The following is a 20,094-nucleotide window of genomic DNA, read 5'->3' as shown; positions in this document are numbered from 1 at the left end:
TTTACGGACCATCTTGTAGAGACCACAACTGAGCCCAGGCCCTGCTGTGGCTATCACAGTGTGTTCTTATAAGAGCAGATTTAAAGTAGACTGAAGCAGGGTGGGGGGCGGAGGGGAAGTATTCACAGCAAGGCACAGCTAGCTCTAGGTGGCACCTCTCTATCATTCTATGTTGCAAAAACCGAAATTGTCACAATACCTCCTGTGCATTTCTAAATCCACCCTCTGTACTCCAAACCAAAAAAAAAAAAACTAAGCTCTCTGATAACTTTGGAATGGCATTGTTAGATATCGCACGAGTCAGTACTCTTAGAAATATTAGCCTGTTTCACAATTTTTGAGACAATTTAGCGCTGAGTCATTTCCTTTTTTGAAAAAAATTTTTAAACGTTTGTTTAATTTTGAAAGCGTGCATGTGGGGGAGGGGCAGAGAATCTGTAGCAGGCTCCAGGCTCTGAGCTGTCAGCACAGAGCCTGATGCAGGGCTTGAACTCATGAACCATGAAATCATGACCTGAGCCGAAGCTAGACACGTAACCAACAGAGCCACCCAGGTCCCTGTCCTTTGTAATTATTAAATTGTGCATGCCTGTAGGCCTTCTTTTGGTATATATTACATTTCAAAAGAAAAAAGGAAATTCATTTTTAAATAAAACTACATAGAATACCTGGAGTTGTTCTATTATGCTTGAGGGTCTGAGTCAAGCACAAGTAGAGGCAAGGAACCTCCAGTTCAAACCGCCTGCCAGAAAGTCTCTGTGGTCCTTCCAGAAGTGTGGTTGGGCAGAGGTCTGAGGGCTCACTAACAAGGTGAGGTTAGTACTTACTGTGTTCATTGAAGAACAATCCGACCACCCTCTTGAGTCTTAAGAATAACTTCATGATAGGCTAAAACTAATCAATGATGACCATTCCCAGGGACCCACTCAAAGCTATAAGAGCAGCAAGTATAAAAGACACAAAGACTAGAGATCTAAAAACATGAAGTTAGAGGGCCGGAACTGTGTTTCTTTAAGGGCATTTCAGATCACTCAGAAGCTTAAGGATGTGGGAGTAGACGGAATGCATCTAAGGGTGGCGTTCAAACTAAGATTCCAATTCACTAGGTCTGGGAGATGGGGCAAAAAATCAGTATTTTAAAAACAATTCCAAAGGATATTTTTGTGATTTTCCAATTTTCCCAGTTGGGAACCTTCCCCAACAAGGCCAAACACCTGTCCGGCACCATGGCCCTGCCTGGCATCAGGGACAGCCCAGCAGTCAAGGATGGACGGAGGCAGGAAAAGCCCTGGGACAGGCCAGGGCTCTGTGCGTGCGTTCTACCTGGAGCTGACAGCTTCTGAAGGACTTATTGGGAAAATGCAAAAATATTTCTAAATCTTTCTTTTCCTTCCCCACTTCCAGTTGGAGCCGAGTCGCCACTTAAAGAAGAGTCACTCGCTCTGTAACCCTTTTCAGTTATTTATTTACTGTACAAAATATTTACAGTCTCACTGTAACTGTCTGGCCCCTTCGCCTGGCCCGATGGGCCTGCAGCAGGGTTTGGTCTCTAGAAAACAAGCTGATGCTCTCCTTGGTGTTCACTTGCTGCTTGTTTCCTTCAAAGACACTAAAGGCCAGTCGTTCAGCTGGCTCCCCCAAGTACCCAGGCCACAAGGGCATAAATAGACGAAACATGAAATTAAAAATTGCCCAAGAAATAGCACATATTCCTCCTTCTCTCTGACATGTACCTTTTTCTCCCATACTGACTAGTACCAGAGCAGGATTAGAAAAAAAAAGAGAAAAAGGCCAAACAGAGCGAAGATGCTTCTGGACAGACCTAGGAGAGAGAGAGACAGAGTACACTGGAAGAGCAGAAAACCACAACAGTATCAAAGGGTTTTGTTAAACAAAGACCCTGGGGCCAAGGCCCACCACAGGCACGTAAGCGGCCGCAGTCAGCTTGGTGGCACCCAGGATGCTCTGAAAAGTGCTATGACTGGAGCTTAAAACGAGAGATCCAGCCAAGAAAATCAAACCGAGCTCCAGCAGCAGTCTCTGGAGGGCCACTGGAGGGGAGAATGCAGAGTCCAGAAAAGGATCAACTGCCAAAGACAGCAGAACCAGCCCACGTGCTCCCAGCTGGAAGTCCCTCTCCAGGCCTGAGGGGCAGCATCGCACATCCAGGTGGGTGACGAAACTTGCCTGGATGAGTCCCATGGGAAAACACTGGGGCAAGCAGCAGCACCTTGTCCTGGTCCCTGAGGAGAGCAGTGACCGTGTGGCATGGAGGACCCTGTGGGTGTCGAGGCCCTGATGCTGGATCCCGGACGCCAAGAATGAGTGAGGTCGGCACCCATGCCAACAAGGACAAATGACGACTGCAAAGGAGTGAGGTCAGGCAGCAACTGTAGCAGCTCAGGAGGGCTTGCTCCTTGTGATCCCTGGAACGGGAGGGCTCAGACACGCTTCCGGGAGGCCAGGGCGTTGCCGTTAGGTCCTGCCTCATCTCTGGACTCTGTACTTGCTGGTTTTGGCAGTAAAGATGGCTTGTAATTTCTCAGAGTTGAATGCCCCATTGAGAAGGGTAGCTTGCAGCAAAGCCTTCTTTAACACAGAAATTAGGAAAGTTGGTGAGATATTGAGTCTTGACGATGTTTGCATTCAAACTAATGAAAAATGGTGGTGTGATCTTCTAAGAGACAGCTGCAGGTTCTCTTCAGTCATCACATAACCGAACCTACTGGATCGTCCTCCCTCCACTGGGGCTCCTGCTGGCAACTTACGGAGTGAAGTCACTGAGCAGCTGGGTGTCTGTGGTGTGACACAGCTCCTCTGTGTTATGTTCCCAGTGCCCTGACCCAAGGACCTGTGGTTGAAGTGCTCAACCACAGGTCCCTTTTCCCTTGCCTCAGTGCTGCCAGAGAAAACCAAGCAAAGAGAGAATCAGGGATCCTTAGCATCCTACTCTCACTGCCTCAATCCCTCGCCACAAAATTTCCTTCCATAGAAAGCTACAGAATCCCTAGCTTTTAACAGACTGAGTAAGTTGGAGGTAAGTGGCCAGACCCAGCCACACCTCAGTGTAAAGAACAAACTCAGGGACAGACATCAGTAGTCTCCAAGCCAGCCCTGTGCGGGCACGCGCCCCAGGCCCAAAGGGAAAACCGTCTCAGCACTGGAAGCTACAGCCCAGCTATCTTCACATTCTTGGGTCTGTTTTTCTCACTGGCTCAAACTCAAAAAAAAAAAAAAAAAAGTTTTGAGAGTTCTTTATGGATTAATGATCGTTTCCAGAAATGCCTTCAGGGAAAAAACTCCTTTTCCAGTTCTGACACCAAAAAAAAGATCCTTTTGTGCCATCAGTCCCCATTAGAGGTAGTCCAGTGCCACAGCCTGAGCCTGCCATTGTGCAGAGGGACACAAAGGAAGACTGCTCACGTGGGCCACCTCCTGTGTGCTTCTCCCGGCTCCTGGTGAGAAGAGGCACTACCTTGCCCACAAGAGGGACTTGCATCACCTTCGGTCAAGTAGTGAGGGCTGCAGAGGGGGCCTCTCAGGACATCAGCAGAGGAGGCCGAGCAAGGCAGACACCAGCTTCCTAAGAAAGCTGAGCCCTCTGTGTGATCTCCCTCAGCTACCGAAGCAGCTCCCGCAACTGAGATCTCCTAAGAGCCAAGTGACGTTACAGCAGCGCAGTCCTCCCCTGGTGACTGACCGAACAGCTCCCATTACATACCATGCCCAAGTGGCCTGTGGGGGAGAAGTCTAGGGAGCAGCGAGGCAAGGATCCAGCTCACAGGTGACCCTATTCTCCAGCCACTGGGGAGCATGCAGCAGCTTCGGGCTGATGGTTCCGTGTACGTTCCGTGTCTGTCAGGGTCAGTGTTATCACGCTGCTGCATGCACCCAGGGCCTCTGGAAAGCACAGGGCCAGGTGGCCGGCGGGCGGGCAGTCAGAGCATGCCAAAGCCCTCGCAGCCCTCACTGATGGCCAGCTGCAGCATCCTGTGCACCTCTTCGTACGAGTCATACGTGGGGAGGCACAGCTGGTTAAAACTGGAAGGGCAAGGGGAGAAGTGTTAACTCCCGCTGCCAGAAGCACCGGCAAGGGCTGGGATGACCCTCCCCAATGTGCGTGCACTCTGGAACCTACCATGTGTGTGCAGTTGGGAGCGTGCTGTGGGTCGGAGCAGCAATAATCTGGAATGAGGGACAGAGGGCGGCAAAACCTCCGGGTGGCAGCTGAGAGGAGCCTGTTGTGAACTGTAGCAGCCGAGCCAACTCCTCCTGGGTCAGACTGGAAACCACAGTCCAGAACCACCTCATGACCTGCCAGAGAGAGAGCACAAGGTGGGGTCCCACTCAGCATGCAGCCTAGGATTTGACGCCTGGGGAGAGAACAGGATTCCTTGGAGTGGGGGACATGGGTAGCAATGGTTAGAGTTGACAACCTCTTTAGGAATTTATGTTGTCATACGGTCAGTAGGTTGATCTCTGATTGCCTGGTTCTGTTCCTCTCCACTTCTCATGTATGACTCCTGTGGTGGGCAGCACAACAGCCCTGAGGGACCAGGGCTCTCCTCTGCCTGGACAACCACCTGTCTCTCCCTCATGTGTCATTTTTCCCTCAGTCATGATATGTCTGCCTCTCTGACTCTTTGACATTTCTCTTCTGAAAGTTCTTCTTGTAACATAACACAAATCCAATGAAAGGATGCTTGGCCCACTTACCTTTTCTCTGAAATGCCATGAACCACCAACAACAACTGCATGGGCTTTGAAGTCAGACACACTGATGTCCCCAGTCCCACACATCAGCAGCTGGAGAAGACAGTTAAGTGTCACTAGGGCAGTCAGAGGGCAAAGACCCAACAAAAGGTCAAAACTGTCTATGTTAACATGCAACATATGGAATAAAGAAAACACCAAGGAAAAGGCCATAAGGTAAGAGCATAATGCCAGAATTCTGCTTTAGGAAAATCAATTATAACAGGCCAATGGCTCCTCACCAGTGTGGTAAAAATCACACAGCTCTTTAAAAGATATGTAGATGCCCAAAGCCTTACCCCAGACCTATTGGATCAAAATCTCCAGGAATAGGTTAGGAACTTGTGTATTTTGAAAGTTTCCTGTTACTGATGTGCACCCCTAATTGAGAACTAATGGGGTGCCTGGGTGGCTCACTCGGTTGAGCATCTCACTCTTGATTTTGGCTCAGGTCATGATCCCAGGGTCGTGGGTTTGAGCCCCATGTGAGGCTCAGCACTGGGTACAGAGCCTGCCTAAGATGCTCTCTCTCCCTCTGCCCCACGCACAAGTTCTCTCTCTCTAAAAAAAAAAATAATAAAAAGGCATACAGAATAAGAACTGCTTTCTTGTTTAAAAAAAACCAAACAAACAAAAAAACTACTGCTGTAGATTATTTTGAATTGAAACAAAAGACAAAAAAAGAACCAAGTTATTTACTGAGTCTGCTCTAGACGGAGCCTGAGAACACCAGAAAGAAAAGGCAGACCCTTTTCCTCCGATGAAAAGTCCCATCTCCTATGAATATTTCAGATGGCCTTTCCTGTTTCCCAGTATGCATCCTTCTTTTATGGATTGAACTTTTACTACCTTTCCGCTAGCCTTGACTCTATTTGATCAGATAAATTAAAAAGTAGACCAAAAAATGAGAACATTAATGACATCAGAGGCCTAAACATCTGGTTGATGTCCTAATTTGGTTCAGGCTCCAGATATGACTTAGTAGACTGTGAGTACACATTCAACAGCTATAAAGAGTGACACATCCTGGGGGGCCTGGGTAGCTCAGTCGGTTAAGTATCTGACTTTGGCTCAGGTCATGATGTCGCAGTTCATGAATTTGAGCCCTGTGTGGAGCCTGGAGCCTGCTTCAGATTCTGTATCTCCCCCTCTCTCTGCCCTCCCCAGTTTACGCATGCACTCTCTCTCACTCTCTCCCTCTCTCTCAAAAATCACTAAACATTAAAAAAAAAAGAATGATACATACTAATCAAGAGACAAGAAAAGCCCAAATTAAACCTGAGGAGCCTTGGCACCTTCAAAAAAGAACCTGTTAAGCTAACGAGTGAGAACAGGGCGAGCAATTATCCTTCCTTCCTACTCACTTTTACACATTGTTACAAATGCCATGTTTGCTTCATGGTAAAACATAATATACAAAAAGCTAGCTATTCCTCAGCCCCAAAAATAAACAGCACTAAGTAATAAGTTTATGGGAAACTTTAGACTGAGAGATAGAGTGTTCATTTTGTTTGAATTTCATGTATTGAGGTACAAATATGATGAAAATTGCACCTGGCTTTAGTTCTTGCTCCTGAAGCCAATTCAGTTAGTAAGAATAAACACTGTACAAGACCACCTGACACGATGCTTCTGTTTTCTCATTTTTGAAGGATTTCCTCCCTACAGGCAAGAGTGTGCAAAAAACACTCTCATAAAGGCTGTGTGAAGTGGGAACCGGTAACTTGCCTTGTATGTATCATCTGTAAGCAGCAGATAAATAACCAACTGATTTTATTTTTTGCCCACAAGTTCTATTTGGATAATTACAGAATGGTATTCACCATCTTATAGCATTTTTTTCGGTTGTTACAGGATCTGAAATAAGAATATATTAACTATATAGCGTTGTGACCCCAAGCTTTGAAATATGTCACATCTTTTGGTTTGTCTCCTTCCCTGGGACGTAGCTCTATGACAGCAGGGACTTTGTCCTATTTATTGCTAGCTCTCTCATGCTTCAAATGTCCAGAGGTCACCTATGTGTCTCATATAGGAAACAATAAACAGTCTCTGAACAAATAAATTCTATTATGCCCTTAAATCAACTTTATTTTTTTTTCCATAATATTTTATTGTCAAATTGTTTTCCATACAACACCCAGTGCTCTTCCCCTCAAGTGCCCTCCACCATCACCACCACCTGTCTAAATGTTACAGGATTTACAAGGACTGCACACAATACCAACATTCTTGACTATTCAACCAGTAACAATAATATTTGAAAAGTAAATGACTATTAATTATTACTCTTCAAAGATAATTAGCTATTTGGTTTCTAATTTTCACATTCTGATGTTTTGAAAGCTGGACAAAGGGTAAATGCATGGAAGGGTCACAAAAGTGAAACCAACTCTGGAATGAAGGACTTCCCAGCTCATCTCGTAAGAGAAGACGTAACAAGCTCGTTCCTGGGCACTCAAACACCCAGTCAGGAACGGAGGTCTGCGATCGCAAGCACTTACTTCAAGCTCGTTTTCATCAAAAATCGCCAAAAGGTTCTCAGGGACCAACTCATTCAGACCTGAAACAAAGCAGCCGAGTTAAAGCCAGACCCATGTCGTGGATGCAGGGATTTTTAACTCAAGACCAAGAACAGAAAGCCTCTCACCTTTTAAGAAGTGTTCCACCTCCTCTTTCACTTGACTGGCCAGTCGATATTGGGCCAATAGATTTAAATAGAAGATTTTATTCGCATTAGTCACTGGGGTTTGAGCTCCACCTGTCATGAGCTCTACCACCTGAAAGAAGAGGCAAAAGACAGAGAAGGGAGGCTGTGGACAGGAGCTGACATGATGGCACCTGCCCAGGACATCCCACAAACACAGCACTGTTGAACTCCGCCACAGCAGTGAGTGTCTGCTGTGCCTTCACCCTCTCAACACACCCGGTCTCATATAGTCACTAAGCTTCAGCGGTCCTACCGTGGCACATTCTACTGGCTACCAGGGTATCAGAGTGAGTCTTCTCTGACCTGGTCAAATAGCAGGGATGGAACAGGAAGATACTATGGTTCCTTGTTAGCAATAATATCCTCATGTCTCTATGATCCAAAATTAAGCTGCTACTGACCTTTTCTCTTAAACCGCTAAGCCTACTTATCTGAGAATAAATAAAACCAGAGCAATAGTAAAGAAGTCTTTTTAGATCTCAAAATTCTAAGATGGGAACAACTGGTCCTTTTCCTTTCCAATGTGTTCACAGAGGCTATGTGATTATCAGTACAACAGTATCAGCAGTCACAATTTTTCAGCTGTTATTTTGCTTTCAATTGTATATTACTGCATTAATGTTGTAAATATCATCTGATGTATTTAACCCCACAACATAAACAGAACCAAAACTGCATCAGAAACTACTTTGGCCTATAATTTTCTAATAAAAAAAGCTTAAAAATATATAGGCACAGGGGCGCCTGGGTGGCTCAAGTGGTTAAGCATCTGACTTTGACTCAGGTCATGATCTTGCAGTTTGTGGGTTTGAGCCCTGAGTAGGGCTCTGTGCTGACAGCTCAGAGCCTGGAGCCTGCTTCAGATTCTGTGTCTCCCTCTCTCTCTGCTCCCTCCTTGCTCTCATTCTGTTTCTCCCTCAAAAGTAAATAAACATCAAAAAAAAATTTTTTTTAAATATACAGGCACAGCGCTAACATAGGAGTCCCCTACTGCACTACCATTAACGTCGAGAAAGACACTGCCATCCCCCCAAAGCTACTTTTGTAGTGACACTTCATTATCACTAAGTTCTTTTTCTACTGGAAAGTAGGAATGGGTAGGATATATGAGTACACGTGTCTTTTGCTCCATCAAATGGGCCAAGATCATCAATCGTGGGATGCAATGTCCTGATATGGTTGCCACTAGCCTCACATGCTCACATTAATGAGAATAAAATAAAGTGAAAAGTTCAGTTATTTGGTGAATAACAAGCCACATACTGGGTGTCCAAAACACAGCACAGATAAAGAATATTTCCATCATTGTGGAATGCTCCATTTGACAGCCCTGCTCTAGAGCAGGCTGGGAACCAGGGGACCCATAGGCTTTGGTTCTCTTTCTCACCTTATCCAATTGACCTGATTTATTATATTTCTCTTCTGCAAAGACCAGCTCCATCTCACTCATGTCATTGTTGAGGATGAAGCAAACTTTAGATTTGTAGAATTCTGGGTCATCTGTTTCAAAGTACTGAGAAGACAGAAAGACAGAACAGAACATGACTACTCAGACCCAGAAAGGCAATTTGTAACTGCTTGGAACCACTTACCCCTTCCACTTTAAGAATAATGAGCTCAGAGTGGAAGGATTCCAGAATTAATGGCCAGGAGCCATGGTAAAAAACATATACCTAAGATATTACCTTGTAATGCATACGTAGTCCTATGATTTGAGCCAAAAAAGAGCGGGTGAATCGAGCTCGGACCAATTGCTTGTAGGTTCCTCCTAGAGAGGACTCATAGAGACACTTGCCCACCAACCGCCCTGCAAACTCATACATCTTCAAGCGTAGATGAGCAGGGCGATCAGGATTGGGATGCACCTGTGAAAGAGAGATTAAAAAGCTCTGGGGGCACCTGAGTGGCTCAGTTGGTTAAGCGTCTGACCTTGGCTCAAGTCATGATCTCACAGTTCGTGAGTTCGGGCCCCTCATCAGGCTCCCTGCTGTCAGCACAGAACTGCTTCAGATCCTCTGCCCCCCCCACCCAAGTTCATGCACTTGTGCACGCTCTCTTTCTCTCTCTCCCTCTCAAAAATAAAAAAAAAATTTTTTTTTAAGGCTCTGGGCCATTTTTCTTCAAGCCTAATTCTAGAAAGACCCTCCCCAACAACTCCATCCCAAGGAAGCAAGAATTTCAGTGTTAGAATCAGAGAGTCGTCTAAAAGGCATTAGTTGTCTGGTAGCTGCCATGCATTAAGTTAGAGTGACCGGAAGACAGAGGGCAAGGATGAACTTAAAGCAAACAGAAGTCTCTTACATTAAGTCTGTGGTTCCTGGATGAGTACGGAAGTTAACCAAGTGGATGATATGATGCCTTTTCCCTAAACCAGAAATTCGTGCAAACAAAGTCTACTTCTCTACTCTCTATACCTCTGCCTAGTCAAAGGTCTAATACAAAATTCAATGGCTTTAGGTACATTTTGAGAAAGTGGCTTAATCATTACATAATGCCACTGCACTAAAAGTACTTTTTTGTCATATACTCATCGTCTGCATTTTCTCTTATTTTACACCTGAAATAATAAAGGCAAAGAGGAGGGAGGCAATCTAATTGGTTTCTATTGTAAGTATCAAAATTAAGAACAAGACACAGGTTGTCAGATTTCCAGGACAGTTTCATAATCTCAAACCTTTGTTAGAGTTCTCTATTATAATACAACTGACATTTCCCACCCACCCACAGGGAGGTCACAAACTCACTAATGCTTGGTTGTTGTCACTGAATCGGGTGAAGAGTTGATTGGTGGTATCAAATAGTGCTTTGCAGATTAGCTCAAACCATTCCCGGCGAGGCCCTCCCCAGTCCAGAGCTGAAAAGTATAATAAAAGTAAAAAGTGACTCTGGCCTACCACCTCTTACTGCTTGTGTTCCTTTATTCATCATTCAGCACTCTCTACCTTCCTTCCATTCCACTAGTGTTTCCCCATTCCAACCCACCTCAACTGTGGGCTTTTTTTTCCTACTTTCTGTAGGATTAAAGGATTCAAGATATTTTACTCACTAAGCTAATGCCCCCTAGTATAGAAACACAGGAGATCAGAGATCCCAGGAAATGGACAGTTCTCTTGTTCTACAAAGGTTACCTTCCCTTCTGGTCCAAACTCTTAAGAGTGTTTCCTCCCAGGCCCTGTGTCTGGGCTCCACAAGCTCCACCAAGCCGCCTGGCCAGTCAACACCACCTTTTCTGTTCCAACTCATGGTTTCTTTTTCCTTTAGGAAAATAAGCTTTGGTGGTGGCAAGGGCTGGGAGGGGGGATACTTTTGTTATTGGTGGAAAGCAGGTATGGAGGAGAGGAGGAGCGGGGAAGAGTAAAAGAAAGTGAATACAAGGGGCACCTGGGTGGCTCGGTCAATTAAGCATCCGAGTCTTGATTTCGGCTCAGGTCATGATCTCATGGCTTGTAGGATGGAGTCCTGCATGGGGCTGTGTGCTGACAGTGTACGGCCTGCTTGGGATTCTCTTTCTACTCCCTTCTCTCTGCCACCCTCATCTCTCTCTCTCTCTCTCTCTCTCTCTCTCTCTCTCTCTCGGGATTCTCTTTCTACTCCCTTCTCTCTGCCACCCTCTCATCTCTCTCTCCCTCTCTCTCTCTTTCAAAATAAATAAACTTAAAAAAAAAGAAAATGAATATGAAATTTTAAAACTGACCTTCTTCATCTTGGAAAACCACTTCAAAGTTCTTGCTCCAATCTGAGATGGAGAAATTCCGAGTGGCTTTCAGAGACTGAAAAGCAGGGAAGGGAAGGAAACTGTCAGAAGATGGCTGGCATCTCTTGGTGTTAAAGACAAAAACACAAGAACACTGCCACTGTCGCCTTAACCATGAGAACTGGAAGATGCAGTACTCGTATATAAGCTTTAATCATACCGTCCGACTGTTTAAAATGCAAAGATTTCCAGAAGACTTCAGATTTTAAAAAACAATCTACTTCATCTTTACACCACTGCTTTGTTGGGAAGTTGAAGCTTTTTTTTAAATGCTCACTTTATTAATGAGAAAGTTCTTTACATAAAGAAATAAAAAGGACTCAAATTAGTAAGCTGTCAGCAAGAGAACTAAGGAGTCCACTAGAAATCTCTATCCACAAGGCTATGTCCAGACAGGGAGCCATGCCACACAGAGAATGTGGCTGACAAAAGGGGTTTCCAGTCACACCGACCAGAGCCAAACATCACAAACACTTTCTGGACAGGGACCAAGCCCTCTCATTCTTGAGGAATGCAAGAATTATGCCAGTGTCTGTGCAATGGAGACAGACACACATCAGGTGTTCCCTTCCCATCAGACCAGAGTGACAACAAAAATCATTTCCTTTTAATTCAACAAGAGCTCTCCTATTCCAGGGATTCAAGAATAAGAACCTTCTTCTGTTAACAACTACTTCTACTTTCCCCACATGGAAGTTCCAGGAGATGGTTCAGGAACGAGTTCCGAACAGATTATAAAGCCAATGTGTCAATGAGTCTCTCCCCTGAATAACCCGTGTAGAACAAATCTACCCCAAACTTTCTATAACCAAACATAGAGAAGAGCAATCTTTAACAGATACGTTCAAAGAGAAGAGAGATTGGGGTTTCAACCTGCAGAATATAACCAAACACCAAAGAGGTTTCTAGTTGCAAAACCCTGACACCTGACGATGGAAATGAAACTTTACGCACCGATTCCAACAACGTGTGTCTGCTGACCTTCAGGGTGACTTTGGAATGCGGTCTTTTCATATGTACCTGCCGAAGTTCTCGCTGGAAAAAGTTCACCTTGTCCTGAAAGGTCTCAGAGCCTCCTGAGGAGCAAGAAGATCCATCCTGATTACGGCCTCATTTCAAGATACCTGTGCAGGCCATGTCACACCTTCAGGTGCCCAGGGTGGCTGCTGTCGCGGCCTTCCCCGTCAGAATCCCTGTCCAATCTTACCTATATTCTTATGGAGAGAGCGGATGAAAGTGGCTGCCAGAATGTTCCTCTCCTTACAGCTGAGCTCCACAGGCGGCTGAATGCCATCATCTACCACCAGCGTGAGGAGCTTGTGAACAGGGTCAGGGCCCAGGTATGAAAACTAACAAAGGAAACAAAACAAACCAGGTGTTAATCTTTAAAACATTCAAATCCAGCAAAAACTTTCCACATCCCTAACCTTTGGTACCAACCAACCAACAAGTGAAGCTTGTTTTCTCTACACGAGTACCTACCAGGAGTGTAGCACCATTTTTTCATCTCAGTGTTCTACAATCCAATTGTATTGTAAGTTATTAGAGTCAGAGAGACTTCCCTTTAGTGAGGATCACAGGTAACGCTACAGATCTCTTAACATAAAATATAAGAAGAGTGTACTCTTGAAACCAGTATCACACTGTATGTTAACTAGAATTTAAATAAATAAAAACAACTACCAAGATTATTATAAATAAATATGTGTGTGTGTATGTGTATACATGTGAACGTTGAAGGCAGTAAGGATATACAGATACAAATGACTACCCGATGAGGTTGGGCAAACTGGCTGGAGGAAAGCAAATTGAGCTTTAGATTCCAAAAGCTCAGAAAAGTTAAAACAAATATTTTTAATATACGAGAATGCTGATTCTAAAAGAGTTCACTTCAGCATGTTGGGAACTGCCAACACCTTCTCCATTAACTTAGTCTTGGTGCAAAAGATAACTGTTGGAAGAACTGAATTGCTACTATTTCTTGTTTCTGTAGGCACGTGTCTTTCTAGAACTTCCAAATTCTTCATGCCATGTTGTGACAATAAAACGACCCTTTATTTGGCAATGAATTCTGTGTGCACAGTAAGAACTTTGAGAAATACCAGAAGCCCTTCTAGGAGTAAAGAAAAGGCTGAAACATTCCAGAACTGAAGCCTACTCAACATGAACCAGATGTAAGTTTCAACTTACTTTTGTTCCTGGACATACTCGGAAGGTGTAAAGGCGCCAGGGAATGATTTTCAGGTAGAACTCCTTCACTGAGAATTGCTGAAGCACCAACATACAGAAAAGGAAGTGAGTGGTAAATTAAAAGGGTCTAATTGGGTATTGTAATTTAAAAAATCAGAGTCTCTTCCTCCATTCCTCATAACCCTGTCCCTTTAGGGACAAAGAGGATATTTTTTCAGTACTAAAATCAAATAAATAATACCCATTCTATTTTTAAATAGGCAAATTAAAAATATGACTCTGACAGTGCAATTTCACAGAGAGACATTTTGTAATATTATGATTCAAGTCTTTCTACCAGTTCTAAATGACTGAGATCAGGTTTTCACTTTGTGAGTAAACATTTTACTAGATACAATCAAAATCTCCTGCTCAGCTGGGTGCTGAATTTCCTCGATGGACAGGGGACACCTGTGGCCCCTACCCACTGCTTTGTCTCTATTAGAATGGGACCAAGGATTTGCCATGGGAGGCCAGGTCGGGGACGGGAGGGTGAAGGTGGCTGCGTGATTGCAAACAAAAAAGTTCATCAAAATAGGTGAGAATAAAGAAGGCTCTCTTTATACCATTATAAAAAAGAAAAAGACAAAGCCAATCACTTTTAGTCTAAAAAAACTGTTATCTAAATGTGTAATAGATCTGGCGCTTTGATTTTTAAAAAACTCTTCATTAAGAATTTCAAACACATGCTAAAAAAGAGGAAATAGTATGATGAACCCATCATCAGCTTTAACAATTACCACCTCATGGTCAACCTTGCCTCATCTGTACCTCGCCCTGGCCCTCATTCCCACTCCCCTAGTTCCAAGTAGGGCTAGCTTTTAATGATACTAAGCAAGGTCTGAAGTAGAACAGAACTGGAACTCAGTTTTGGTTATGAGATTAAAGGATTATAATGTTTCAAGAGCTGATGTTTCTGAGGTCTGAATGAATAAGCAAAATACAAATACTAAAAAGAAAATTCCTAACACAAAGTGCCTCTTAGCTCAGGGGCCTTGGGAAGTTCACCTCTTGCCTCTGCCAAAATTTCTCTGTTCCAATTCTGTAGCCTGAGAGTGACAGGCATTTATTGTGGTTTCATGAATCCAAGAATGAAAGATCAAATTGTTTTGGAACAGGAGAAGGGGCCAACAGTAATTTTTATACTAGCAAAAAATTTTTAATGGTCAAAAGTAGCTTTCTTTAAAACTCTGACAGCCATTCCTTGAAATACCTTCCCAGAAGCAATCAAAGGGCAGAACGCCTCAGGCGCTCTAAAGCACCAAGGTACACAGACTCTACAGACAAGAGTCTTATACTCCAGTCCAGTCCAAACATGTGCAACAAAATGAGGGGCACAATCTTCTGCTCAAGCTTAAGTAGCTTCTCTTGGTATCCCAGGAAACCTCCAAGTCAAAGACCCTGCCCTGATTCTCACACTAATGCTTTGTGGTTTTATTACTTATTGCCAGATATATGCAGGGTTAGGCAGGGGATTTTGAGACAAGAGTGAGGTCCAACCTTTGGTGACACATAGCAGTACACCTTCTTTGGTTTCTTCACCTTCTCAGGGGTCTGGCACTCAGAAGGTGAGTCTTCATCTTCCTCCTCCACAGCTGTGGAAGGCCGGCGCTGGGAGGAGCTCGTGTGCATGGGGGGGAGGTGCCAGGGTGTGCTGGTACAGTTGGTGGCATTATAAAGATAAGCCTCAAAGTAAATGCTCACTCCTGAGGTGGACACGTTGCGTTCGACAATATTCTTCTCATTCTCTGAAGCATTAACAATGAACAACGTTTTAGAGTAGGAGACAGGAGGGAAAAGGAAAGACCTATTGCTAGACCTCTAGTCCAGAGGACTCTAAGCCACGTTTGGCTCAGATGGCAAATATTTGGGAGATTGGTCAGAAGAACTCAGACACACAAAGAGCAAGTGGCCTGGGAACACGACTAAATCAGAGCTTTTCTTTCAACTCACCACTGAGGACAATGATGTCAAATTCACCATTATTGATTGGCTGATTTTGGTAGGAAATGCAGGCGTGGAAGCAGCCCCGGGAATGCAGGGTGAGTCGCAAGAACACCTGGCAGGTCTGTCTGTTGGATGTCACGGACTTCTCAAATGAGACACCAGAGCTCTCCTCCTCTTGAGGCCCAAGCTACAGGAGGAGAGCAGAGCATCAGCGAACACGGAAAATTCGCCCTGCTGCATGGCAGTTTATTCTCTACAAAGAACTTACCTATCCACGAGCGAATCTAAGTGTCACAATTACTCATGGGACAGGGCATTATCAGATGAAGGAAGGACAGCACAGAAGTCAGGTTGGAGACGAGAGGAAGTGAATCAGAAAGGGTGAGAATGACAGAATAGGAGTCACAGAGAAGGGAAGCGCTTACCTCATGAATGGACAAACTGTAATTGTGCTCATCTCTCAAGGAAGCAGAATTGTTGGTAGGGTTGTCATACTCATCTCGGGGCACAATCTGAAGGGTGTGTGGCTGTCCACAGGTCAATACAAGAGTAGAAAAATGGCACACTATTTTGGTCTTGGAAGGAACCACCATTCCTGAAACAGACAATGGACTCTAATCCTTAGAGGGCAGCTTTTCAGAGCACAAAGATCTCTTCAATCAGTAAGTCCCAGAGAGCTGGGTCTTGCCCAATTTTTAGGGATAAAACCATTCTTAAGAATAAACCACCATGAAGAGGATGAGAAAAAGAAAGAAAAAGAGTAATTCAAATGAACTGGGTGACTCATTTTCACAAGCCTCTGACCACTGTTGCACTAAACAAAATGAGAAAAGGACTCATAGGAAAGAGAACTGAAAGTCACATAGTGCCTACAGTCTCACTGAGAACCTACAAGTGAGGCAGGCCTCAGAAACTAGTGCTAAATAACCGCAAAACAAAGAAATAAAAAACTCAGAAATACTTAGGTGGAAATTTAGGAACACATGTATAAGACTTGTATGTTGAGGGGCGCCTAGGTGGCTCAGTAGGTTAAGTGTCCGACTTTAGCTTAGGTCAGGATCTCATGGTTCATAGGTTCAAGCCCTGCATCGGGCTCTGTGCTGACCGCTGAGAGCCTGGAGGAGCCTGCTTCAGATTCTGTCTCCATCTCTCTGCCCCTCCCCCACTCATGCACGTGCATGTACTTTCTCTCTCTCTCTCAAAAGTAAAAGCAAACACATAAAAATTAAATAAATAAATAAATGAAACACGTACGAGACAGAAACCTGGCCAAAATGATGAAACAGAAGAATTCTCCACAAAAGGAATTCCAAGAAGAAATGACAAGCCAGAGAATTGCTCAAAATAGATATAAACTATAAATCTGAACAAGAATTTAGAATAACAGTCATAAGACCAAGAGCTGGTCTTGAAAAAAAAAACAAAAAAGAGGAAAATACACTGCAATCCAGGCCTATCTCAAGAAGCAAGAATGATCTCAATATATAACCTAACCTCACACCTAAAGGAACCAGAAAGGCAGCAGCAAAGAAAGCCCAAAGCCAGCACAAGAAGAGAAATAATAAAGATTAGAGCTGACATAAACAATACAGAATCCAAAAAAACCAATAGAATAGATCAATGAATCTAAGAGCTGGTTACTTGAAAGAATAAACAAAATTGATAAATCTGTAGCCAGACTTGTCAAAAAGAGAGAGGACCCAAATTGATAAAATCACAAATGAAAGAGGAGAGATCACAACCAACACCACAAAAATTCAAACAATTATTAGAGAATACTATGAAAAAGTATATGCCAACAAACTAGACAATCTGGAAGAAATGGACAAATTCCTAGACATCCACATACTACCAAAACTCAAAAGAAAAGAAACAGAAAATTTGAACAGATCCATAGCCACCAAAGAAATGGAATCAATTATCAAAAATCTCCCAACATATGAGTCCTGGACCAGATGGCTTCCCAGTGCAGTTCTACCAAACACTGAAAGCAGAGATAATACCTATTGTTCTCAAGCTGTTCCAAAATGCAGAAATGGAAGGAAAGCTTCCAGACTCTTTCTAGGAAGCCATTACCTTGATTCCCAAACCAGACAAGACCCCAATAAAAAGGAAAATTACAGGCCAAAGCTCTGATGACAATGGATGCAGAAATTGTCAACAAGATACTAGCAAATCGAATTCAACAGTATATTAAAAGGATTATTTGCCATGATCAAGTGGGATTCATTCTTGGGCTGCTGGGCTGGCTCAATATTCGCAATCAGTCATCGTGATACATCACATTAATAGAAGAAAGGATAAGAACCATATGGTCCTGTCAGGAGATGCAGAAAAAACATTTGACAAAATATAGCATCCTTCTTAATAAAAACTCTCCAGAAAGTCAGGATACAAGGAACAAACCTTAACATCATAAAAGCCATATATGAAAGGCCCACAGTCCACTGTTGTTTAACAGTGTTGGAAGTCCTAGTCTCAGTAACCAGACAACAAAACAAAATAAAAGGCATCCAAACTGGCAAAGAAGTCAAGCTTTCACTTTTTGCAGATGACATGAAAAACCTGAAAGACTTCACAAAAAACCTGCTAGAACTGATACATGAATTCACAAAGTCTCAGGATATAAAAACAATGTACAGAAATCAGTTGCATTTCTATATACCAATAATGGAACAACAAGAAGAACAATTAAGGAATCAATCTCATTTGCAATTGCACCAAGAATCATAAAACACTTAAGAATAAACCTAACCAAAGAGGTAAAAAAATGTGTACACTGAAAACTATAGAAAGGTTATGAGATAAACTAAAGATGACACAAAGAAATAGAAAAACATCCCACACTCATGGGTTGGAAGAACAAATATTGTTAAAAGGTTGATACTACCAAAGCAATCTACACATTCAACACAATCCCCATCAAAATAGCACCAGCATTCTTCACAGAGCTAGAACAACAGGTGTCCCGCTAAGGAGGCAACATGAAGGATCCTTGAGGTAATGGAAATGTTCTGTATCTTGACTGTATCAGTATCAGTAACTTGGCTGTGATATTGTACTTTAGTTTTGTAAGATGCTACTACCACTTGGGGAACATGGGTCAAAGATACACCAGATCCCTCGGTATTATTTCTTACAACTGCAGGAGAATCTACAATTATCTCAAAACAGAGTTTCATTTTAATTTAAAAAATAAAGGGACTGATACATAGTGTAAGGATTTGAACTGTTCACTGGTGGCAAGGGGATGGGGTGATGATAATGCACGTGGAAAGGAGTCTGTGAGTCACTGAAGTAAAGGGGGAAATATACAGGGAGGAAGATGGCTTGGGGGCCACCTTGTCCACAGCCTTCCTCCTTTACAAGAGAAAGAAAACTGAGGACCAGTCAAGCAAAAATACGCAAATCTTAAGGCCCCACTTGTTATAGTTTGACTCCAAAAGGTTCCCAAAGTCCTCTTATTTCTGTGGATACCACCTTGGCCAGTACTTAATGATACCCTCAAAAGGAAGCCAAGGCAGGGCACAAAGAGCAGACAGGATCGTAACACACTAAACACATTTGTTGCAGATTCAGAACTCAGAGATTACACCTTCAGGCTTCAAAGTTGGTGAGCATCTATTATTGGCATAAAGGATATGGGTGGGGAAAAAGTAGAGACAGAGGTCTCGATTCTTAAGATACCAGCAGCTCGGGCAGACACTTTGCCATGAGAACTAAAACACATACTGGTAGCAAGGGTGGAATTAGGTTGAGGTGCTTTCACTTGAAAAGATTTCAAAAATCAGAAGAATTTACCTTTTGTCTATTCTGGCACCCTTACCTCTTAACAACTTACTAGGCTGATGACCCAGCAATTGTACTCTTAGAGAAATAAAACCATACGTCCACACAAAAACTGGTACATAAAGGTTCACAGAATTATACACAACTGCCAAAAGTGAAAACAACCCATATGTCCATCAGCTGGTGAAGTATACAGAAAATGTAGTGCATCTATACAATAGAGCGTCATTTAGCAACAAGAAGAAATAAAGTACTGATTCATGCTATAGCATGGATAAACCTTAAAAACATGCCAAGAGAGAGACAGTCACAAACGGCCACATATTTTATGATTACACTTGTATAAAATGTCTGGAGTAGGCGAATCTACAGAATAAATAAATGGTTACTTAGGGATGGGGGGTTGGGGGAAATGGGGAGTGACCGTTAACAGGTACAGGATTTCTTTTTTGGGTGATAAAAATGCTCTAACACTGCATGCAATGATGGTTATGCAATTCCAAATTGTTAAAACCATTTAGCTGTATATTTTAACTGGATGGATTATGTGGCATAATCCATGTGGATAGAAAAGTGTTTTTTTGAGAAAGACAGAAAGCAGAAAGAAAATCAAAGGAAGGGATGGAGAAAGAAAGGGCAAAAAAGAAAATAAAGAACATACCAGGCTGAAAAATCTTGTAGTAGGGACTGTAGGCCACGTTTAGTCCACCGAGCTTTACGGAGATTTCGTAACGCCCAGCCCTGCGCACAGTAAAGGCCACCTTGACCACGTTGGAACTGGGTTCCTGGAGCACTTCCTGGGTCACTGGGATCTCCACTGCCAGCTCAACGTGAGATATGTGAACCCTCAGTCCCACAGGCCGGTGTGCGGGGAAAGGCTGCCCGTTCTTGTAGAATAACTGCAGTGGGGACA

At 43.4% G+C, this 20,094-nt stretch overlaps 1 protein-coding gene across 3 annotated transcripts in view; it reads right to left on the bottom strand.

Annotated features, from left to right (window-relative positions):
• Nucleotides 1-1,443: 1,443 nt before the first annotated feature.
• Nucleotides 1,444-20,094, bottom strand: part of AREL1 (apoptosis resistant E3 ubiquitin protein ligase 1) — a 43,389-nt gene continuing 24,738 nt past the window's right edge. For all 3 annotated transcript variants that reach the window (XM_029951593.1, XM_029951595.1, XM_029951594.1), the window contains exons 5-20: nucleotides 19,843-20,080; nucleotides 15,818-15,987; nucleotides 15,399-15,579; nucleotides 14,946-15,193; nucleotides 13,407-13,484; nucleotides 12,424-12,565; nucleotides 12,171-12,292; nucleotides 11,157-11,232; nucleotides 10,207-10,316; nucleotides 9,148-9,327; nucleotides 8,850-8,975; nucleotides 7,403-7,532; nucleotides 7,257-7,315; nucleotides 4,717-4,806; nucleotides 4,139-4,314; nucleotides 1,444-4,041 (exon numbers count right to left, since the gene is read on the bottom strand). In XM_029951593.1, the coding sequence (XP_029807453.1) occupies nucleotides 3,939-4,041; nucleotides 4,139-4,314; nucleotides 4,717-4,806; nucleotides 7,257-7,315; nucleotides 7,403-7,532; nucleotides 8,850-8,975; nucleotides 9,148-9,327; nucleotides 10,207-10,316; nucleotides 11,157-11,232; nucleotides 12,171-12,292; nucleotides 12,424-12,565; nucleotides 13,407-13,484; nucleotides 14,946-15,193; nucleotides 15,399-15,579; nucleotides 15,818-15,987; nucleotides 19,843-20,080 (2,229 nt within the window). In that variant the 3' untranslated portion in view covers nucleotides 1,444-3,938. The remainder of the gene's footprint in view (nucleotides 4,042-4,138; nucleotides 4,315-4,716; nucleotides 4,807-7,256; nucleotides 7,316-7,402; nucleotides 7,533-8,849; nucleotides 8,976-9,147; nucleotides 9,328-10,206; nucleotides 10,317-11,156; nucleotides 11,233-12,170; nucleotides 12,293-12,423; nucleotides 12,566-13,406; nucleotides 13,485-14,945; nucleotides 15,194-15,398; nucleotides 15,580-15,817; nucleotides 15,988-19,842; nucleotides 20,081-20,094) is intronic.

The sequence above is a fragment of the Suricata suricatta genome, chromosome 9, assembly GCF_006229205.1.
Source record: "Suricata suricatta isolate VVHF042 chromosome 9, meerkat_22Aug2017_6uvM2_HiC, whole genome shotgun sequence".
In the NCBI taxonomy this organism is placed as follows: domain Eukaryota; kingdom Metazoa; phylum Chordata; class Mammalia; order Carnivora; family Herpestidae; genus Suricata; species Suricata suricatta.
Note: the sequence above shows the minus strand (reverse complement) of the source record. Positions and strands in the feature narration are given on the sequence as shown.